Here is a 24,973-nt window from a genome sequence, read left to right on the forward strand (position 1 = left end):
CAGCTGATTTAACAGGCAGGCTGCCATGGTGATTAGTTCAGCCATTACTGACACAAAACAAAGCGTTTCCACAGCACTGTGTAATTAGATTTGATTGAATATTATTTGAGATACTGCATGAGCAAGAGAGACGTTGGATTAAACTCAAATTCTTCTAATTAATTTAGACATTTGTGTGGAACCTGTCTGAAAGAAATAGAATGCAAATAAAGTAGTTGTTTAGGATAAAGGCTTGAAGAACATAGTATTAAAGATGTATTTTTGGATCCTGGGATTTTGTCATTTGCTTGGTTTCGTAACCTGAGCAATCCTATAAAGCAAACACGAAGAGAAAAAAAACACAATACGGTCTACAGGCCTCGAGGCCAATACCTTGGACAAACAAAGTGCAACCTGGCACAGAATGATAAATAGCAACAACGAGGAGACAATGCAGCCTGGAGGTGTCTTCTCACAGCGAACTCATCTAAATTCAACACGTTATCTGAAGCCAGTAATATATGAATGAAAACAGCAGTTTTGTCAATAGACTAACCGTGTAACCTTAAAAAAAGCAGTGTCTAACCTTAACCAAAAGAACCATGTCTAAATAATAGTAATCGCTCAAGAACAGATTCTCTGATGCTAACTAAACAGAGAGGGAGCTGTTTTTCCCCTTTTCTTGGACGAAGGCTAGCCAGATTGAAATATTAGTGACAGTGTTGTTATGAATACTTGCAGTTAAAATCCACTGCATTTTGGATTTAAATGATTGATATTGATATTGTCTCTGATAAAATAATGACAGAGGCTATATTGATTTATAAGCTGTGTATATCTGTTATACTATGGCATCGGCCCCAGGACTGTTTGGTTTGGTTACACTAACTCCCAGGACAAGACTCAGCTAGAGAGAGTAGTACGCCGAGCATCTAAAATCATTGGACACAGCCTCCCCTCACTTGCATCACTCTCTTTCACAAGAATAATTATGAAGGCTAAAAAAAATCACAACAGACAACTCTCATCCCGCACACTAGCTCTTCAATCTCCTCCCATCAGGCAGGAGCATTAAGAGCAAAACACCCCGCTTCGGAGACAACACCTACCCCATAGTTATTAGACATCTGAACTTGCACTGACTTATGCACTTATGTGGCAAAAAACTGTATATGTACCGGTATATAGCACTTTAGTTTAAACTGCTGCTGGGAATTGTTTCCCGTTGTTTCCTTCTTGTGTGTTTATGGCTGTTCGTATAATTATGATGCACTGTCTTTGTTTTTTGTTTTTTCATTTTACATTTGAGAGTGAACCAAGAAAAATTCCTATCAACTATGTTGACATGGCAAAAAAGTTACTGAATCTTACTGAAAAAAAAGGGAGCAAGCGAGAAAGATTGATATAATTTATTATACTTTTTGAGCATCTCCAAGGCCCGCTGTATGGATTTTAATTGTATTTATTTTTTATTTATTGGCCTTTCATTTCCCTCTGAGAATTTAAAGCCGTGAAGGAAATAGCATTGATCAAAATGAAATGAATAAAACATGACATTTCATGCAGCAGCCTCAAGATGCACAAAGGTCACAGGGTCGCACTCTGTCATAGGTGTGCCTGTCAGGTGTAATTATAATTCCTATAGAGGGAAAAATCTGGCGTGACCCTGCGTTGTTCAACCGTGCCAATTCTGTCTGTGGAGAAAGACACCTCTTGGTTCTGTATATCGTTGCTGTCGGGCAACTGTCTGTGTTTTTTCGTAAATGAATGACCTATACTTCATACTACAGCGTCACTTCATCACATCAGAAATAGCAGATCTGCTACTTTTGCTATTTTTGAGCGGTGGTAAACCGCTCCATAGAGTGGCTGTTCGTGTGTCTGTAGCCTTTTTCCTCAGTGTACTGTGTACGTAGCATCATGTTTGTCTAGTGATGTCATATGTCGTATGTTTGTAGCCTTTTTCCTCAGCGTTTTGCCATAGCAAAACGTGTGTGTGTAGCATAGCCTGTACATCCTAGACTCAAATCCTAGTCTGAAGACGTTATGCAAGCACGACCACCGCTCAGCGCTCACTTCACATTGGGTGTGATTTTTAAATTGGAATCCTGAAAAGTTACAGTTTTGAACATACCGGTATGAGGTTTCCACCCGACAGAGACGACATGATCAAGAGAATAGAACCACATGTAACACAAAACAAAACCACCTCCCAATAAAGTGGACTTGTACAGCATGACCTAGAGATCGATTTGGCCAATATATCAGCCATTATTTGACTTCTTTGACAACATTGGTAATGGCAATTATGCAGCCGATGCGTCACAATTTCGCAAAGGAAAACAGCCTTATTTGGAGATGCTGCATGACAACACAATATGATTAGAGCTATAGAAAGGATGACTTTCATCTCAAGTTGTCTTGTTCGTCTACTAGTATAAAGTTAACTAAGAAGTGGGTTATGAAGTAGAATTCACAATAGTAGATTGACAGCCATTTACCACAGCTAAACCTGACTTTCAGCTAGACGCGATTGAGAGATCGTCTGGTTGAGATTATACAACAAAACTTTTATAATCGTCTTAAAGATCTATTCGTGCAACAGGGTCAGTTATGGTTTACAGGTTCGGTGAGTGGATGAGAGCTCAGGGAGGAGGGACATCTACGTCCGCTGAAAGGACAGCTCCTACACAGCCTACAGAAGAAGTCGAGGAGCCTACAGAAGAAGTCGAGGAGCGTGGGCAACATTGAGGCGCGTTTGTCCTATCTGCAAACTATGCTACAGGAACTCCTGACGAGTGTGAAGAATCTAGAGGCCGCAGGGCTACGCAGCATGATTCACTCCTCCAGAGGTGGAGCTCAGGCATATCTGTTCTAAATCTCTTGATGGATGTTTAGGGTCTCGAAACACGTAGGAAAATACGATGAATTCAACAAGAATGTGTCGGGGGCATCATCAACTCATTCAAGTGGAACCACTGCGTCTTTTCCCACTGCAGCCTGTACTCACCCCACAGGAGACGGAGTATGAACTCTCTGCAGAAGCCGAAATCGTGTCGAGCCAGCTAATTGATGGCTACCTCCATCACGATACCGTGGTAGCAGAATCGCCAGCTCACCACCAAGAAGACAAAGGTAACGGTCTCCTGGCCCTATGTGACGTTCAGGACTTCAGCGACACTTTGCTGAGGGCGCGGCGGACCCATTGGCAGGAGAAGCCTCCCCATTGGAACAAATAAACAGACTGCTTCTTTCCCGATAGCTGAGGCCTCTGCCCTAGGTCAGCAAATAGGCAAATAGGCGCCTTGTCACCACGGCGCGGCAAGTCGAACAGGGTTAAATCACATCATACATACCCAGCCCCCTCTGTTGAGTATGCAATTCAGTTGGTACATCCAAGAACTGAATGGGCTTAAGCCGTACTGTTTTGAAGGTGGACTCTTAACTGTATATGGTGTTTATGGAATACCCTGCAGTATGGTCATATGCTCCTACCCGACATCCCTAATACTCTACACTGGGTAGGGAACATATTATAAGACACCTCAGATACTCAGTACCGTGTGCAACCATGTGCAAAGGGATGATGTGGTCTCCTTGCGTCCAGAAATGGCATCCAGGAATTCGAATTTTCTCATAGCTACATTACTTATTGAGATAATGTAGGGTGCGGCGGACCCATTATAAGACCCCTCCTATCCATTAAAACAAGGCAGATAAATGGACTGACAGACCCCTCATTTAAGACCCATCCAGAAGGAACTGTACAAGTTTATTCTCAAATCACAGCTGCATCTCTTCATCCTTCTACACGGGACGCCGTGCAGAGGAATGTGAGAAGTTACTGTATATTGTGTCTCTTCATTCCCTCCAGACATGCAAACAGCCCGATGTGAAAGAGGGGGAATGAGCCTGTGCGCGAAAGTTTTTTTTTTTTTTTGGGTCGGGTGTATTTTCACGATTCTAACTCAGTTAAACAGTGACTGACTCATACACATACAATACATGCAGCAAAATTGGACATTCCTCCCCAAAAAAGCAAAACATTTCCTGATCTAAAAAGAAGAGATGTTTCTAATTTCATGAATAAATGAAATAAAAATCGAAGAAATAATAATTCCATATAGAAAATAATGTTTAAGAATTAGTGAAAATAGACGATCTACAACCTCACAGATGCTGCATGACGACACAATATTATGTCACAATGCGGTGTGACGTCACACTTAAGATCTATAGAATGGATGACTTTCCAACTCAAGTTGTCTTGTTCGGCTACTAGTACAGAAGTAAGTAAGAAGTGGATTAGAAGGCGGAATTTGCAATAGTGAATTGATGGCCGTGGGATAAAAATTATTTTAAAAAAAAGTGAATCGATGGCCATTTACCAGACCTTGACCTTCAGATAGACGTGATTGAGAGATTGCCTGGTTGAATTTCACCGAGCAAAGTAGAGCCATGAGTTGCCTACTATTTCAAAGATAGAAGCTTAACACTGCCTCTTTAAGATTTACAGTAGAGATCCGAAGAGATCCAGAGAGCAGGAAGAACTGCAAAGACTCAAGATAGAACCCTGAAGACCAGCCTATCTTTAAGATTTAGAGGTCCAAAGAGACCCAGAGATCATTCAAGACTCAAGGTCGCCTACAGACGATCGACGAAGACGACCTGGCTGTCAGTCTACAACACCGCGACCCTTGAAAGTGGAGTAACCCACTTAACTCTGTTACACTGCAACAGACCTCGGTTACACATCCCGATTTGGGGAATGTCATTATTACAACATTTAAAAGAATAGCTAATCTACAAGCTCATGGCGCATTGCATCATTCATGACGCAAATGCGTCATGCGTTGAAATAGATCGGCAAGGTAGATCGGCTTATAATTGATTCAATAAAGTCAAGTTCAGTTTGTGTATATTTTATATTAATGAGTTTGCTCGTTCATTGCATAATTACAGCTAAAATAACTTTTCATATATTGAAGTTTAATAAAGTAAAAGGTTACTTGAGTTTGTTCTTATTTATTTGTTTGCTTATAATAAATGTTCTCAAATAGAAACTTGATTTCAATACTTCACACTTTATCAAGGAAATCTCGGTCAAAACATTGGTAATAAATTGGTGGTCAAAGATCAGGGTTCCCACACATTTTTACCAATTCATTTCCAAAACCTTTCCAAAACGTTTCCAGAATATTTAACCCAATTTCCAGGACTATATAACAACTAGAGAAATTGCAATTTGGGAAATTGCGAGTGTGGTTGCCTAAAAAGTTACCTTACTCTTACATCACTATATATGGTGATAACTAAATAAAATAATTAATAAATACAATACTGTAGCTATTAAAATAAAAAATGTATGTGTATGTGGTCATAAATGTGGTCATAAATAAAAATGACTGTTCTTAACTCATTGAATGCCATTTCAAGATGGCCCCCAAGTACCAGACTGCCACTATCCTAGATTTCTAGTGCACGGATCAATTTTTAGTGCACGGATCGTGCACGCCCATGCACCATATATGCATCATATGTGTAGTACTTTTTAACAGCTTTCAAACAAAAAAATCCGCTTGGAAATCCGTTCAGGCATTCATGAGATAGAAGCCTTCAAAGTCAGACAAAACAAACACTGCCACCTTCCAAATTTCTAGTGCACGGATCAATTTTTAGTGCACGGATCGTGCACGCCCATGCCTAGATCATGCACCATATGTGTAGTACTTTTTAACAGCTTTCAAACAAAAAAATCCGCTTGGAAATCCGTTCAGGCATTCATGAGATACAAGCCTTCAAAGTCAGACAAAACAGCCATTTTTGACATTTTGAAAGATGTGTTTGTTATGGGGCTAAACATGCAATTTCGCAATTGCGATCATGCCTAATACATTTGAGGCATTTTTAGAATTTTTTTTATAAAAAAAAAATTTGAAAAAAAAAAAAAAAAAATCTTTTTTTTTTTTTTTCAAAATGGCTTCCAACTCGGGAAACTCGGGCTGTGGCAGCCTGGGAGTACTGTAATAACTCGTGAAACTCGTGCCTTGGCAGTCAATGAGTTAAAAAAAGGTATTTAAATAAAAGTTCTTATATTTTTTTATTTTCTTATGAGATTGAAAAATAAAAAATCAATTTAAAGATTTTAAATAAAAAAATGTAAATAAATAAAATAAATAATAAAAAAAATATTAAAATGAAAAACTGTAAATAAATAAAATAAAAAATAAATACAAAACCTACTTTCTTCTTTATGAGTTCATAATAAATAAATTGTAAGTGTAGCTTATCTAATCATTGGGTGTTAATATTATATATTGTCATGTTCTTGGATATGTAAGACTGTGGTACTGAAACGTTCTGTATTGTTTTATGTGGTTTTCTTGACCGAATTACTAAATATATAGGTCTTACATGCTCTTTGAAATATATTGTCAATTATATCTGTTTCCGTCTCAGTATAATTTACTATGGAATCAGCAGTACAACCTAATAGAATTTGAGCTGTGTCCTCAAAGCAAGTGACCCATAAAGATGTGTCAGATTGCTTTATTAAAACTGAAAGTAAAAGTTTGTATCTAAATTCATAATATTCCTTATTACATTTAGTACAAAAATAATTACCATTAACTGATGGAGAAATCTTCTTATTACATTTGTCAGAAGGACAACATTCATACATCTTCAGTTTTGTTTAAAACACAAACACGGATATTCCATAGTGACTGGTAACAATTTAAAGATTTAATAGATCGTATTGATGTACATGGTCTCTTGAACTGAATATTGCTGGAACAGGTATTTGGTGGATTTGTGGATAATGTGGCTGGTGATGATGTGGTATTTTGCGTTTGTACATCTGGCTCCTGTCTATGAACTGTCCTGTTTTGCGTTTCTGAGTCTGAAACGTTGTTTTGCGACAGGCTCCCGTTCATTAGAGATTTGAGGAGTTCTTTCTGAGGTTTGATCTCACTATGGACCTGGTTGGCCAGTCCAGGATTGATCTCGGGGTGAGCAGGAGCATCTTCCGCAGTTCTCCCATTTACTTGCAGAGGGCTGGCTTTGCTTCGATCCACCTCCATGCTCTCAGGTGGCCTCTGTCCACTGCCTTCTTCAGTGTCCTTGTATCCACGCTTCATAGGGTTCTTTTCTGCCTGACTCGCCTTCGCTTTAAGGGGCTTGTCTGCACTTGCTACTGTTTCCAATATCGAGTCTCTTTTATTACTGAGATCATCACCTAGCTGGGAATTCCCGTTCACTTCTTTATGGGCTAAGGCCACTCCACTGTTACCCTGAATGGTGCTGTGCATCGATCCTGCAGTCTCTGTGGAATCGTTAGCTAGTATGGCATCTAGCCTGGGCATCTTGTTGGGTGGCTGGTGGTCCGAGTCTGAAACGTTGTTTTGCAACAGGCTCCCGTTCATTAGAGATTTGAGGAGTTCTTTCTGAGGTTTGATCTCACTATGGACCTGGCTGGCCAGCCCAGGATTGATCTCGGGGTGAGCAGGAGCATCTTCCGCAGTTTTCCCATTCACTTGCAGAGGGCTGGCTTTGCTTCGGTCCACCTCAATGCTCTCAGGTGGCCTCTGTCCACTGCCTTCTTCAGTGTCCTTGTACCCACGCTTCATAGGGTTCTTTTCTGCCTGACTCGCCTTCGCTTTGAGAGGCTTGTCTGCACTTGCTACTGCTTCCAATATCGAGTCTCTTTTATTACTGAGATCATCACCTAGCTGGGAATTCCTGTTCACTTCTTTATGGGCTAAGGCCACTTCACTGTTACCCTGAACGGTGCTGTGCATCGATCCTGTAGTCTCTGTGGAACCGCTAGCTAGTATGGCCTATTTATCTAGTTTGGTGTCTAGTCTGAATAGTTATGGGTCTCTTTCTATTGTAGTTTTTTTGGTTTCTCTTTTGGTTGTGTGTTGTTCAAACCTGTGTGTTGTTCAGACCTCTTCTCTTTGGTTTAAAGAGATTTTCTTTTTTTAATATGGCCTTCTGACTAATTTGGCGTCTCTCACTAATCTGGCTGTAGTCAGTCTAGTCTGCTCTTTCTCAATAGTCTGTTCAGACCTCTTCTCTTTGGTTTAAAGAGATTGACCTCTAGTCCGATTAATCTGTTGTCTCTTACTAGTCTGGCGTCCACTTATAGGCTAGTGTCTTCTATTTTTTGAATTTCTTTAATATTTGGTTTATGTACTGTGTTAATACAACTAATAATACAACTAATACAACTAATAATACAACTAATAATATGATATGATACAGCTAATAATAATAATTAGTTATATACTTATTTTAAAGTTTTATATGATGTCATTATGATGTAATATTTTAGTCATATTCGGAATTTCCATATATAGTGTCTTAGGTACCTGAAGGTATGGGGTCTTTGGTGGACAATATGCAATATACTGGATTATGATAGCTGTAGTATGTACGTAAAACTCCAGATTGTATACATTGTTCTGGTCTTGAGATGTACATGTGATCCAGCAGCGTGTTCTTTTCTGTGGTGGACTCCTTGATAACTTGTGCATATCCTCTTGACTCTAGAAGCTTTCTTATGGGTCCAGGAAAATCGTTCAATAGATCTTCATTGAAGTCTCCACAAATTACGATGGGCTGGTCGTCGATAGGTTCCAAGGAATTTAGTAGCGCCTCCAGGTTATCCATAAATGGGTTACTATAATATGGTGGTCTGTACACTGCAGTGATCAAAATCTTGATAGGGAACTCGATCATTATAACCACAAACTCAAGGTTTGTAACATTGTGAAAGTAACGTTTTTCACTAACCTGGAAATGGTTCTTCACATACACAGCGACGCCACCGCCGTTTTGCTTTACACGGTCAGGTAATGTTGTGTATGACTTGTGTCTGTTGCGATAGAACATGGTGTAACCTTCTAATTGCAAACTGTCAGCCACAAAGGAGTCAGTGAGGTGAGTTTCTGTCAAGCACAGTACATCTGTAAATGTCAGTTCGTGGTGTTGTGTGAGGTCTTGAATATGAGGCAATAAACCTTGAGTGTTGTGGTGGACAATCGTGAGAATTTGGGTTTGGGCTCTTGTCTCTCGAAACTTTAACAGTGGCATGACACCGTCCAGAGCTGCAGTCTTCATGGATTCCATGGCAGTTGTGATTTTAGGATCAGCCCAGATTCTCTTCTCATCAAAGTCAATGATGTGCAATCCTTGCAATGTTGTTGTCCTACTGAGGGCAACGTAGGCCATGCCTTCTAAGAAGACTCCTTTCAAAGAAACTACTGCGGATTGTGTAGTCATACCTTGGACTTTGTGAGCCGTGCAAGCATATGCCAGCTTGATGGGAAATTGCCTGCGAATCACTTTGTGGGTACTCAGGTTTTCCTCCATTCTGTCGATGTACACCTGTGTGGCGCCAGATGTAGTTCTGTGGTATTTCAGTCCTGCTTCAGGCTTGTCTAGCACCAGCCAAAGTTTGGTTACTGTAGTTATGTTCTTATTGATATGCATGTCAACATCATTAATCTTGCCAAATGTGCCGTTCACCAGGCCATCCTCTACGTCTATGTTCCTGGTGATCATGACAGGGACGCCTTTGGCAATTTGCAAGTTGTCTGCAAGATCCTTGTCCTTATGACCTTCTTTGGGGTCTGAGAGTCGAGTCATGCGTTGACTCATTTCGTTTCTCTCATAGTCTTCTGCAGGTATTTTAATGATGTCAGAATGAAGTCCAGTTAAAGAGTCCTCGTTGTGTTTGCGAACCTGATTGTTGGTGGCGAAGATGTGCAAAACATCCTTGGGACAATTTTGACTGTTAGTTAATCTTTCACTGATGAGTTCTCTGTCGTCCTTGCTCAGCTGTTCCATTTTTGTCTTGACTCTCAACCTATTCAGAAGTTGTGTGTAGGGCACATCATTCTTTTGTCGCATGATCTCTGTCAACGTGACCATTTGAAAGTGTTCACGCAGAAGATCTGGTGTGCCTTCTTCTGGCATGCAAAGTGGTTTTCCGCTTGCTGTTGGAGGGAGTTGGTAAAAGTCACCTACTGCAAGTACCGACATGCCACCAAATGGTTTCTTACTGCCTTTGATCTCTTGCAGTCTCCAGTGAACGTAGGCAAACAATTTTTTTGATATCATTGAGATCTCATCGATGATGATTATTTCTGCATTTCCCAACTTTGCTCTCACATCATCCAAACTGTTTCCCAGCCCTTTGTAGGGTGGGTTTAGGCTTCTGGGTAACTTCAACAGGGAGTGCAGTGTGTTCCCACCGATGTTGTATGCCGCAGTTCCTGTGAATGCAGATAGCAGCACTATGGGCATGGATGCGTCTCTGTCTTCATAAAGTTTGGGGAGTCGACGGAGAATCCTTGTTGCCTCACCAAATATACACTTTATCAGGTGTGATTTCCCTGTGCCAGCCCCCCCAGTTACAAAGAAGAAGAATGGTTCGGGGTTCTGTTTAACTATGCTCTGTAAGCACCAGTCCCGTACAGAGTGAAATATTGAGGCTTGTGTTTGGTTTAGGTTTCGATACATTGTACGTAGAAAGTCTAGGCTCAATTGCGGGTTTCGAGAGACAAGTTTCGAGAGACAAGAGCCTAAACCCAAATTCTCACGATTGTCCACCACAACACTCAAGGTTTATTGCCTCATATTCAGGACCTCACACAACACCACGAACTGACATTTACAGATGTACTGTGCTTGACAGAAACTCACCTCACTGACTCCTTTGTGGCTGACAGTTTGCAATTAGAAGGTTACACCATGTTCTATCGCAACAGACACAAGTCATACACAACATTACCTGACCGTGTAAAGCAAAACGGCGGTGGCGTCGCTGTGTATGTGAAGAACCATTTCCAGGTTAGTGAAAAACGTTACTTTCACAATGTTACAAACCTTGAGTGTTGTGGTGGACAATCGTGAGAATTTGGGTTTGGGCTCTTGTCTCTCGAAACTTTAACAGTGGCATGACACCGTCCAGAGCTGCAGTCTTCATGGAAAAAAAAGTTACTCACTATATATGGTGTTTCCCATTCAAAGTCAATGGGAAAGGTCAGATACCTAAAAGTTACCTTACTATATATGGTGTTTCCCATTCAAAGTCAATGGGAAAGGTCAGATACCTAAAAGTTACTCACTATATATGGAGTTTCCCATTCAAGTCAATGAGACTAAGAGTTGTAAAAACTGCAAAATTCCCCAGAGTAATAATGTGGTTGCCCTGGCAACCACACTAATAATTCAGCTCAATAACAGGTCGATTACTCCTATGCGCAATGCCCAAAGACAGGTAGTGTATGCCAGTAGTTCTCAACCTTTTCAGGCCGTGACCCCCAAAATAATCATGTTTATTGGCATGGCCCACAGTACTACCCGGTGCTTGGGTCTCACCTGTACTGGCATGGCCCACAGGTTGGGGCAGAGGAAGAAGAACCACATGAGCTGGTTGGTGTCGATGGCCACCAGGTTGCAGATCTGAGCCACGGTCAGCTCACCCATGGACATGGTGGACGTGCACAGACGCATGATCTTGTTGTAAATTTTAGTCTGCCAGAAATGAGAGGAGAGGAGAGTAAAGGGCTTTGCACACAGATGTTTTTTTTTTCGCACAGAAAAAACGGACGATTTTTTTTTTTTAAAGAAAACAATGATTCTCTATGACCTCATGCACACCGGCTCCGAATTTGCCATGCTGCAGGTGGCTGCGGCTGTGCGTTTTTTGCCCCCGATCCAACCCAGTTCGATTTGTGCGTCTTGTCGTATGCGGTAAAACCTCATTGACTCCTTTTATGACTCCTTTTCGGATCCACAGTGTGGATTCCGCACAGCCTTGCACACCAAATCCAATGCGTTTTAATCATGCAGCAAACGGAAAGAAACGCAAAAGCTACACAGTAGCTTCAAGGGCTTGCAGTAGTATCATTGGCATTTCAGTGACGCTTCGATGCAAGCTCCGGGTCCTGAACACATCACTGTCATGGTAGTCTCGCGGAGCCAGTCACCTATTCCAGTGTTTCTCAACCTTTTTTCTGCATGGGCACACTTTTCATGACCCAAGAATCCATGGGCACGCCAACATAATACGGGGGTGTAAATATCGTCACTGTCGGGAAGAAACCTTGTATTTTCCAATTACATTTTGTATTTCCGATTACATTTTATTTTTGAATTTCCATTTCTGATAAGCAGAAAGCTATATAAGCTTAGATAATTTTTATATTATTAAGGGCTTTGCACACAGGACCGTTGCGTTTCTTTCCGTTTGCTGCATGATTAAAACGCATTGGATTTGGTGTGCAAAGGCTGTGCGGATCCGAAAAGGAGTCATAAAAGGAGTCAATGAGCTTTTACCGCATGCGACAAGACGCACACATCGAACTGGGTTCGATCGGGAAAGAAAAACGCACAGCCGCAGCTACCTGCAGCATGGCAAATTCGGAGCCGGAGTGCATTGATTGATTGATTGAAGACTTTATTAGAAGTTTGCATAGGAAAAGGTACAGTTTCATGACGGTACAGTTCACTGGTACAAGGTCTACTAAAAGGAGATCCATGAAAAGACTAAGCTTATTTCCACTGGAAACCATTGAAGTATCTCATATAACATTGAATGACAGACAAATAAAGGCATGAGGTCATAGAGAATCATTGTTTTCTTTAACGGAAGCAGGGAGGAGGCGTCACATCCACTTTACCTCTGGATAATTTTCTGTGCTTCTGTGCTCCAGACTGTATGACGGAAGCGTTAAAAATGTGTGGGAGGAAACCGTCTGGCTCGTGGCAATAGCAACAATCATGGTATAAAGACAACACTATGGATCAGTACCTGAATGGCTCCTCGCAGGTTGATGCCTGTCTCAATGGCCACATAGTAGGAGGCCTGGAGGAAGGTCCTCTGCAGGAGCAGGGCGAAGAACAGCAACACCGTCAGCACGTAGGCATTCTCCAGGAAGCCCTTGGAGGAGATGAAATAGATCCCCATCAGCCTGATCTGGAAGTACAGAGAGGAAGAGGGTGAGGACCAGATATCGACCTATACTCGTGACATCAATAGCTCTCATAACAGGAGCTACTATCTGAAAATAGCACGGTTTGGTGACTGTGTTAGCTCCACCTGCGGCTCCCTGTGAATTTCAGTCATCCTTTTAAATATCCAGCCAGGCACATGTGTTCAATAGGACAACAGCACTTAACTCAGTCAGGGCCGGTCGACTTTTAGATCGACTATCTCACTATGGAGTTCCCTGCCAAGCGACTTTAATCGACTTTTATATAAAAGCATTGTTTAAGCTTTTAATTTGGGTTAATAGACGGAGCGGAACGGTTAGCTTACCTTCGGCAAGTATAAAGACGTAAACCGTGAAAAAAAAAGGATACGATTATGGCGTCACCTTTAAGCCATAGCTTCCTGTTTACGTAGGCCTCTGCTAGCCGCTAGGCTCAATGCAAACCATCCGACCCTCACGCAGCTTCACTAGGTTGGATTTTGATTCGGAAACTTTCTGTGTGGCATCTGTATACGTTCCGGTGCCCATACCGATGGTGGTTTTAGACGATCAAGCACGAATTGAACAGTATTGAGCTCAGATGGCGGCCCGCGGGTCTCCCATTCATGTCAATGGGGATCGACGTCATCGTCCCATCCTTGAATGTTGTGAACCTTGGTTTTAACATGGGTTAACATGGGGGCTTCCACAGTCTATGGTCTATGGCTCGCTCTAGTGGTCATTTTGTGGTATGGTATATCAACGTGGCTTGGTAAATTGATGTGATTATGATGATTAAATATAGCTATTTCCTGGCGTTATAAGCGCACATTCATATTTAAATTTGGCTGGCAATGGGTTGTTAATCGAGCTGAAATAAAGCGGACACCTCTTACTGTACATTGTTATCTAGAGATGATATGAGGAGACTGAGCTGGATAGTAAAAGTGAATATGCAGCAGATATGGGAGAAGATATCACTTACAGAAGTTATCACTTACATTTGATTGATTTTTGATAAGACAATACAAACAACATACTGTACAAGTAGACACATCACACATGTTCAACTTATATATAAAAGCAAAGAAGTACCTTTGTATTTTGTTTATAGGAGTGTACACAGTACACACCCATGTTGTATGTCTCTTATGTTAATGTATGTTACCTATACTGTATATTCTGTTGAAAAAGATCATTGTCCAATATCTATTTCTAGTGTTAGAATGAGAATGAGAATCTCCAATTGGCACACATTCATCCATAAGCTCTCTCTCTCTTCTCTTTCTCTCTCTCTCTCTCTCTCTCTCTCTCTCGCACGCACACACACGCGCGCGCACACACACACACACACACACACACACACACACACACACACACACACACACACACACACACACACACACACACACACACACACACACACACACACACACACACACACACACACACCACCTCATGGCATTCTTTAATGTTTTGAAAATGTTTGTCTACAGAGGTTTTTAAAACTAAAGACTATAAAAGACTAATGCTGTCTTTCTGTTCTGCTGCTTCTGCTGCTGTCTGGATGGACATCAAACAAATAATTGAAGAGTTATTCTTACAGAGATAAGAGTGTCTGTCTGATGCGTGACTGTAGCTGTCGCTGCCCTATGTGGAATGTGGTCTAAATATAGAGAGTTTGTTGGGACACTATCAGGACAGGTGTGCTGCTGGGGAGAGAAGGTATCATAAAACGTCCCATCAGAACTCAGCTGTGACCTTTCAGACAGGACTCAGTGTTCAGGTTGTCACAGCTACATTTGTCTTTCTCTGTGTTCTGTCTATACAATGATGTTTATAAGGACCTGCGTAGCTCGTTTAGTAACATGTTTTTGATGCCTAGTTGCTCTACTGCGCTAATGAGTAAGACCTTTGTTCCTTCTGCTGTTAGATTCCTTAATGCAGTGTTTCTCAACCACTGTGCCTGGAGACCTTTGGTGTGCCCCTGAGAAGGGTCAAGTGTGCCCCTTGAAACTGCTTGAAAGCCAGTATTGTATTTATCATTTTAAAAATGATTTAAACTAGTGAAAACAGCCAATCTACAAGCACACAACGCCTCGCGGTGCGAGGCGTTGTGTGCTTGTAGATCTGCTGTTTTCACTACTGTTGTGCGACAGCCTTGTATGATGAAGCAGGGCTTTACTTTGCGAAGAAACTGACAAATTTCCCGACAGTGACGATATTTACACCCCCGGCCGTATTATGTTGGTGTGCCCATGGATTCTTGGCACATGAAAAGTGTGCCCATGCAGAAAAAAGGTTGAGAAACACTGCCTTAATGCACACCGCTAGCTCTGTTTTTGGGAGGTTCTATTTTTCTTTTTTTCTTTTTTTTTTTACTGTTTTATGTAATGTTATGTAATTTGTACTGTATGTTGCTGTTTCTTGTGTGTGTATTTGTATTCGCTCAGGTGGCAAAACATGTTTCCCCTCTGGGATTAAGAAATCAACCATACCATACCATACCATACCATACCATCATACCATGATATCTCTGCCTCTCGTCCAATTCCCACTTTGGCTCAGTTTGGCAAGTGACTGTTCTATTATTTCTAACACACAGCTGCTATCTGTGGTTTAATTATGCGGCGTGAAGTGTACGTGCGGAAATATTGAGTCTGATTGTCTGTTTGTCTGTCTTGTGTATGCAATGCATGTCACTACGTCCAAACATTTGCCCATAAGAGAGTGCTAAAAATGCCAGAACAAACATGGGCTGAAACAGCCATGCAGCTCGACTATGCACACCTTTAGGTTGCCATGCTTTTTTCTTTCTTTCATTTTTTTGACAATTCATATTCAACGTTATTGTCTGCATCTACAGTATGGCTCTGCAGTAACAGCACACAGGTGTCATGCTATCCTAAGCTAAGCTACTGAATGCTACTATGGTGTGTATACGGTCATGACGCTGCGTTCTCACCGGTGGCTGGTTGGTTTGGTTGTCCTTGCTGATATGATGAACGATGCCAGAGATGCAAAGAGGGCCGGCGAAGCCCAGCAGGTCAGCCAAGAAGCGGAATGTGATGCTGAGGATGAGGGGTCTGCCAAACGCCTTCCTCAAGGCCCGCCAGATCCACTTTGGGCCCTGGGGCGCAGTGCCCTGTTGCCTCTGGAAAAGGATTGATAGAAACATCAGTGAGACAGTGGTTGAAATGCATTTGACAAGTTAAGCTGGAATGAACACATCCTTTGATAAATGCATTCTTTGAGGTTCTATGAAGCACTTAATACACATTACGTAAGCAGTTCCTCAAATATTATGCCTAATCTATGCTCTGTCGCGCGGCGTGTCATGTGACGAAAATTGCAGACCTGCAAGCTTACAATGCACCGTGGATGTGTAGCATTGTGAGCTTGTAGGTCTGCTATTTTCAGCAGACCTATGAATCAGGCTTAAGTGGACTGAGAATTAAGTAATTGTAAAATGTCTCACTAAAAATCATGGGAACACCTACGTCATTCCATTAGTGCATTCCCTTAGCTGTTATCGAGGAATAGAGGCATGTTCATTTTTAATACACTTAGACAGCCAGTCCTCTGTGGAGATGAATTTACCACAGAACTGTGAAACTAGGTCACTATAAAAGCTTTTAAAGAGCAATGGAAAATGCCTGAAGAAATTGCTACAGTCTGCAGTTTTCATTAAAGGAGTGAGTGACCCACCTCTGAAACCAGGCAGAACAAAAGAATGTGTCTTATGACTGGGCCTGGAGTTTTCTTTTTTTTTTTTTTTTTTTTTTTAAGTTGTTAGGCCTGGAGGTTTTAAACCTAGCTGTTCTAATAACCGGTGGATGATGTCAATATGTGTTTTATTTTATTTTTATCCCATGATTTTGTAACCCATTTTTCACCCGGTGTCAATTATCTAATGTAATCCGTGGCGCTACACTCCCTCTGCCAACCTGGGGAGACAACGGACTGACCTGATGCTTCCTTCTATGCATGAGGAGTCAATACAATACGGGACCCCAAGCCTTTGGGTGTTTTTGTCACAGTACATTTGCACATACGTGAAATTTGTCCTCTGTGTTTTACCCATCCTATAACAACTAGGAGCAGTGAGCAGCCATTGGATTCTACGGCGCTCGTGGAGCAATTAGGGGTTAAGAGTCTTGCTTAGGGACACGCATCGACACATTGCTGACCTGCAGGCCCGTCGTACAGATTTTTGGGAGGGGGGTCAAGATCAAAGACCTGGGCCTCCCCTCCACGTGGGCCCCCCTCGGTTTTTCACGGGAAATTATTCATTTTTAAAGTAAAAAAAAATGGTTAAAAACAGTTCTACGCGGCAGCAGAACCATTTAGGCTTAATATAATAGGGTTTATATAAAGCATGATGTCTTAATCTTACCTTGGGAGAAAGTTCTTTCACAGTCACTCAAATCTTTCCTACACAAACTAGACTGCTCCTGAGTCCCGTTCAACGGGGGGCACCCACTGCTGACCTGGCCGGGAATCGTACCTAGGAAAACCAGGGGGTCTGGCTCCCCAGGCAGGCTCACTAACCACTCAGCTATGGCTGCCCCCCCAAGTCCAAATCGTCCACAGCGTCCCCGGCGGGAAACGAACCCAGGACCTTCTAGCCGTGAGGCGACAGCACAACTGACTGCGATACCGTGACCCCCAATCAATCGATATGATTTGTTTGTTCACCCATCCGACATCCGTAGATCCACCCGTGAAATGGAGGCCATCAGAGGCCAACAGAATGAGGCCATTTAAGAGTAGGCTCTGAAACTCCTTCATGCAGAAGCTTGCTGCATCAGCAAATACAGAGGTGTTTCACGGTCTATTTATACATGTCGTTTCTGATCCATCACTGAGGATCTACATAATGAAAGTGCTTCCAGTCGACGGGCGTCTCTGGGTGACAAACTAGTGGTTCAGAGACCATTTCCCCCATTACCCCCACCTCCCCGTTCCCCACACACACCAACACGGGCGAGAAAGAAGAAAATTAAGGAATGACAGGCGACGTAGAATGGAAATGGAATGATGGGGGACGTGAGGCCGGCACGCGTAATATGGTCTCTAATATGGTCATTTTCCACCGGCAAAGAACCAGTTCGGTTTCTTTCTCCCGCCTATGAAATGGCAACTTTCTTGGAACCTTGGTTCGTTCTTGCGGAACTGGCCGCGAACCAACTTTTACGGTTCAAAACCAATTCAGTTCTCGGTAGAAAAGCTCACCTCTGGGTTCATGCCATAGGCGGAAGAAAGAACCTGAACCTGTTCTTTGCGGGTGGAAAAGGCCCCTGGGTGTTGCAGGGGTAAGGTTCCTGCCCACCACCATGGAGACTGGATCAGTTCCTCCACGGTGCCTCCAACAACACGGTACTCCTCACTGTCAGGTGAAAATAAACACCTGGTGACTCCACCTGTGTCTCGGAGGAGACACATGGTGGACTAACACTACAGATGTAGTCCACCATGTGTCGCTGCACCCTCCCCAAGACAGTGACAAGGAATAGCCTATATATAGCCTATATCTTCAACAGGGGGTCCGGGACCCCTAGGGGGTCCTCAGAGTTACTACAGGGGGTCCTCCAAACCTTTGAGTGAATTTTTTATATCAACCACCTGAACCCTAGCGTCCATTTTCTTAGAACTTTAGCCAATAGCAGATCTACAAGCTCACAACGCCTTGCGCTGCGAGGCGTTGTGAGCTTGTAGATCGGCTATTTTCGGCAAAGAGGTTTGGTGTGGAGGGGAAAAAGAGTGGATATTATTGACATAGCGACTAAATTGCGAGGGATATGGAAAAGATGCTGATCAAAACAAAAAAGGAAGTGCTTCCAGCCATGGACGTGACACAGAGCAGTGGGTTTCACATTGCCAAGAAAGTGTCTAGATTTAGTTCTTTCAAAGAATTTCTAAAACAAATCCAAATGGAGAAAGAGTAAGAGCCCCTCGTCAGATTAGTAATGTGGGAATTGTTCCTGACAGGTCAGTGACTCAGTTAGTGACGATCAGACTGAACATCTGGACAGTTACACACAACAAAACACTCCCAGAGCATCTTATGTACACTCTCTCACACACAGTACACACACACACACACACACACACACACACACACACACACACACACACACACACACACACACACACACACACAATCTCTCTATCTCTCTATCTTTCTCTCCGTGGGGACAGACGTGACCGTTATCATCCATCATCTTGCTTCCATGTGAGCTTTCACTCAACCTTAAGCCTTCACATGTACCACCTTGGACACACACACACACACACACACACACACACACACACACACACACACACACACACACACACACACACACACACACACACACACACACACACACACACACACACACACACACACACACACACGCACAGCTCTACCTTGGCTTCAAAGATGGGAAGGAGGATTTTTCAGACACACACACGCACGCACACACACACACACACACACACACACACACACACACACACACACACACACACACAATCTCTCTATCTCTCTATCTTTCTCTCCGTGGGGACAGACGTGACCGTTATCATCCATCATCTTGCTTCCATGTGAGCTTTCACTCAACCTTAAGTCTTCACATGTACCGCCATGGACACACACACATACACACACAGGCACATACGGGTGTGCGCACGCACGCACGCACGCACGCACGCACGCACGCACGCACACACACACACACACACACACACACACACACACACACACACACACACACACACACACACACACACACACACACACACACACACACACACACACACACACACACACACACACAGCTCTACCTTGGCTTCAAAGATGGGAAGGAGGATTTTTCAGACACACACACGCACGCACGCACGCACGCACGCACGCACGCACACATGCACGCGCACACACACACACACACACACACACACACACACACACACACACACACACACACACACACACACACACACACACACACACACACACACACACACACACAGAGAGTGTGTGTGAAACTAACTTCCCATGAAGTGCTATGCTTTCACCCCCGCAGGGGTCGGGATGTCACCTCGTTCACAGTGGAACGGGAATGACCTCGGCGACGTTCTAAGTTGGCCGTCCTCAATGAACCCCCTCCTCCCCCCACTCCCTTATATTGCCTCTTCCACTAAGATCCCGGCATCTCTCTCTCTCTCTCTCTCTCCCCTACCGGAGGGGGAAGCGTGGGCGTTGCGTTCACACCGGACGCACACGCAGCAGTGACGAAAGTCACTGTGACCTCCTCAGCGCTGGAAAACGGCGACCCCGCGGCGGCCCCTCACCTCTGAACCCTGGCACGTGCTCTCCCGAGAGTGAGCGAGAGAGAGAGGGGGGACAAGAAGATCACAGATGGATAGATGGACAGACAGACAGACAGACAGACAAACAGACAGACCAGCAGATAAGACAGATGGGGAGAAACAAGGCTTTAAACTGAGAGAGACATGGACACAAGTAGACAGAAGACTGACAGACAGAAAGAGAGAGAAAAAGAGAGAGACGAGACAGACACAGGCAGAAACAGAACGGGGGTGTGTGTGAGAGACAGAGAGAAATAGAACGTCTGGGAATGTTAATTTAACTCAGAAAGCGTCAAACTCGGGTGCACTTTCACACTTTGCAGTGTTTAATCAACAGTTATGATTTAGCTGTGGGGAGAGAGAGAGAGGAAGAAAGAGAATGAGAGGCGCGAAGGAGAGAGCGAGCGGTAAAGAAAATAATCCCCCCTCGAGTCCCCTCAGTCTCAATAAAACGGAGAAGAGGTATAGCCTTTAGGGCAACAAGCTCATTGATCCCCATGTGATTGTGGAGTGAGAAAAGGAAGATCATTGATCCCAATGGCATGTGGAGTGCATGGGAAAAAATGGAGTAAGGATCAGTAATAGTAATCTATCACATCACTGCTTACCACAACTCTGCACAATAATCTGAACAGGGAATTGGACTGTATTTGACTGGGCTTTTGAAGTCCTCACTTCCTGTTTAACGTCATCTACCTGACTTTTACACTGACAGCGAGAAGTCTGTGCTGCCTGCAGACGTCCTGTGTTTGTTGCTAATGCTGCCGCTTTATTTATTTTAAATCATCAAAAGCACAACACAACACAGAGCGATGTTGCTGAGTAGTAGGCCCAGACCGGCTACATAATATGCACTGTGCTACTGTGCAAGTAACTATTAGATGAACTGCACGTCACACGTGCAGTGCAGTTCACTGTGTACACCGTGTAGACGTGTACACAGAAACTGTGAAAACAGTGGCAGGAAAGACCGAGATCAGCATGCTACGTTTTGGAATGTTGACGTTTGATGACGCAAATGTCTCTCCGTGACGAAAGCTGAAAGTCACAGGGAGCCAGCAGGGAGAGAGAGAAAGAGAAAGAGAGCGGATGTTGGTGTGTGTGTGTGCGCACCCGAGTGTATGTGTGTATACGCCACTGAAGCATAATCTGTGTGAATACTTTGCTTTCATGGCCCAAGGTTACACCAGGACTGTGTCAACACACAGCGGTGTCGCACAAAATTCTGGGTCCTGGCTGGGTACAAGGATTCACTGAGGGGGGCCCCCATGAATGTTCTTCATAGGGGGAGGGGGTTTAACCCATTTAGACTGGGAACGCATTATTACGCATTATTTTGTGCTTTAACTATTGAAAAATAGCAGATATACAAGCTCACAGCGTGGCACCAAGTGCTGCGCTGCGAGCTTGACACAGAAACATGCTGCCACCCTCGTCAAGGCATGATTGGCACATCCTGCACCACACCACAACAACAGCAGCGCCTCCGAGCAGACTCAAGTCTCGCCACCCCTTCTACAAGGCAGCACAAGAGATGCTCAGTTCCACCTCTGATGACATCTCCAGAGATGCATGGTTGGCAGCAGCTTGGAAGCAGGAGTGGGAGCCAGCCGGGCCCTCCCGCGTCCATTGCTACATCCAGGACCCAGGAGGTGGCGCCATAGGAGGAGACAACCTACCACGCCGGCAATGGACCACACTGAACCGCCAACGAACTGGGGTCGGTCGCTTTAAAACATCAATAAAGAAGTGGGGCCTGGCGGACAGTGCGGCATGCGAGTGCGGTGACCCTGACTGCCGACCATATAATCACCACTTGCCCCTTATACAGAACACCCTCGGAAGCAAGCCTCTTCGACCTAGGACACCGAGTTGCACCTCTGACGTTACACGAAAGAAGAAGAAAGCGCGGGAGTCTATCCACGTTGCACAATGCGCTGCTAGACCCCTGGGAGATTGATTGCTGAAGTGGAGCGCAACACATACTGTACCATCAGCTCCCAGTACTTGGGTGTGGCACAACTTGTCATTGTGAATGGGGAGACCTTCATTTTTTGATTAGGCCTGCATGGACTGCATTGATTTCAGGGCTATACTGTGTTTTATAATGAATGTGCCAATATGATAATTGGAAAGTTGACAAATGAGTCAAACTAGGGCAAACGGGTAGACAAATATCCTCTCTATAGTGTACATTTATACATACAGTAGGTCTTATCTTATCATGTATTCAGGGGTGCCGATTTATGATTTCGAAAATAAAAAAGAGAAGGAATGACTTCCTGTCTGTTCTGCTGTGATCTGGTCCAGTGATGTACAGTACATCATAAAACCTGCCGTGTGTGGGCTGTGTGAATAATATTTCTGGTGCTCGCCGCATGGTAAGCTAATAAGTCAGTCTCAAGAGGTCGCTCTAACCTTCTGGTTCTCGAAGGCCTTTCGTAGCTTCAAGTAATTGGTCAGGGCTCTCATGGCGATGGGCAGCTTGCCGATGACCTTGAGATCGATGGGCCGCCTGTGAGCGTTGGTGATGAAGGTGTTCATCCACCAGTAGGTGGCCTTGGACAGCAGGTTGACGAAGGGCTGGAGGAAACGAACCCCCAGATCCTGCAGGTCCTCCGGGGGTTTCACTTCCATGGGGTTGGCGAAGCACATGTAGCGCTGTGGGAAGACACACACACACAGGCAGGGGTGTCACAAGGGGGAGGGAAAGTGGGACTGAGTTACTAGGGCCCAAGGGTGGAGGGGTCTTAATTATTTTAAACTTTAGCTATTGAAAAATAGCAGATATACAAGCTCAACCGAGTGCCGCGCTGCGAGCTTGTGCTGTAGATCTATTTTTGAAAAGTCTTGAAAATCTGTGCAAATCTTTGAACATGAGTAATTTTTAAGCGAACATTTATAACTCAAATTTTGCTTCTGGGGGGTCCCTGGAAATAAATATTTTGTGGTGCTATCTATAATGATTTTCCTTGCAAGCAGCCAACAATTTCACAGCAAAGCCGTTGCTTAAAGGGCTTTTCATTGATGAGTCCAGGACTCCAGGTAGGTCGGATAGGACAATGTTTGCTGTCTATATTCCTCTTTAAACGCTCCTTTTCACTGTTTCCTCTTCTGTCTTCTTTATGCTTTTGGATAGTGATCATGTGTCATTTCTCTTGCCAACTAGAAGCAGATATGACTGAATGTTTAGCGCTCTGCCAGTCTTTCTGCACAAGTAGCCAAGCAGCTGCGATCAGTTTCACTAACGACCAGTGATTTATTATGAATCATGCTTGGGTATGTGATGTTGTAGCCTATGACTGGCAGCAGAGAAGAAGGGAATAATAATTATGAACATTAAAGTATGCATTAAAATTATTATAGGCTCCAATGGCTCCATCAGTCCATCAATATTTGCAAATAGAAAGGAGGGAAAACAGCTTGCTTTTCCACATATATATTTTTTTCTTTTTATCACAGATGTAAGGCAGTCTGTCTTGGAGTTCCAGTCACATTGTTTAACTATGAATTTCTTAAATTAGCATTTCATATGTTCTGGCCCGCCATCTAATGCCTTAGAAAAAGAAAATGGCCCGAGGCCAAATCTAATTGCCGACCCCTGCCCTACAGAACTGTATATACACCATCACGAATAGCGAGAACTGACGATCTGCAAGCTTGCAATGTTTACAAGCTTACAAGCTCAATTTAATAAAATAGATTAGAAAAATCAAGGTTGAAAGTGGTTAAAAGAGGGTACGTAATTAGAGTCCTGTGAACTGTGAATATGTTTCACTACATAATACATGTAAAAACAGAGCATGAATATATTTCATTATACAGGGCCTGTATAATGTAACGAACAACAGTAAATTTGCCAGTGTTATCACATCATTAGCATGATATGGAAGCGTAGACGAAAGGATGAGATGTGCTGAGAAGAGGGCAACCTAGTCTCAGATGAGACATTTTTATATCGATCTTGACATTGGTAGGCCTATTACTGTGTCTCTGTCAGTCTCGGTCAACCACCCACAACATCCAGTGAGAAGAACTCAGTGAGAAGAATCCACTTCTCCATACCTGCACAAATTTAAGCTATACAGTGCAGTGCGTAACTTCAAGTGACGGATGTTAACCATCGAATTGGATTGTTTGTGCTCTCTATTTTAATCCTATTTGCACCTGAATTTCACTGTATAACTAAAAATGTGTAGTGGCAGCTGTTGCATCAGTTAAAAGCCGGTATTACACTCGAGGGAAAGGAAGAAATACAGTGAAATTCAGGCAGACACTCAAATTGCACCGTGTAGTCAGACGTTGTGTTGTTAGAGACGCACACACGCACGCGCGCATGCATGCTCACTCACCCTAACCCAGATGACATTGATCTCCACTGCTAGCAGTAAGCCATACACCATCATCAGGAGTCCAGTGATGCAGTATCGCAGCTGCCGGGGACCGATGCCATGTTCAGTGTATTTGGCAAACTTGATGGTCTTCATTATGAAGGCCAGAATCCAGTAGATCAACAGAGCTGAGGAGATACAAGATCACACGATCAAAACCTGAGTGTGGATTTAATCATTGCTTAAGTGTCGGACAGAAACCTTGTATCTCCATATTTCAACTTTTTACGTTGTTGTAACTTAACGCTATACTTCGTTGTACATGAG

The 24,973-nt window shown here is 43.4% G+C and overlaps 1 protein-coding gene across 1 annotated transcript in view; it reads right to left on the reverse strand.

The window, feature by feature from the left end:
• The window catches only part of abcc8 (ATP-binding cassette, sub-family C (CFTR/MRP), member 8), a gene marked incomplete at its 5' end in the record, with an annotated part of 122,126 nt that overhangs the window by 79,164 nt on the left and 17,989 nt on the right, over nt 1-24,973 (reverse strand). The window contains 5 exons of the mRNA XM_080737275.1: nt 11,368-11,523; nt 12,803-12,967; nt 15,928-16,116; nt 22,734-22,976; nt 24,668-24,834. Coding sequence (XP_080593401.1) covers nt 11,368-11,523; nt 12,803-12,967; nt 15,928-16,116; nt 22,734-22,976; nt 24,668-24,834 — 920 coding nt within the window. The remainder of the gene's footprint in view (nt 1-11,367; nt 11,524-12,802; nt 12,968-15,927; nt 16,117-22,733; nt 22,977-24,667; nt 24,835-24,973) is intronic.

The sequence above is a fragment of the Nannobrachium achirus genome (assembly GCF_963921795.1).
Source record: "Nannobrachium achirus genome assembly, chromosome: 11".
NCBI lineage: Eukaryota > Metazoa > Chordata > Actinopteri > Myctophiformes > Myctophidae > Nannobrachium > Nannobrachium achirus.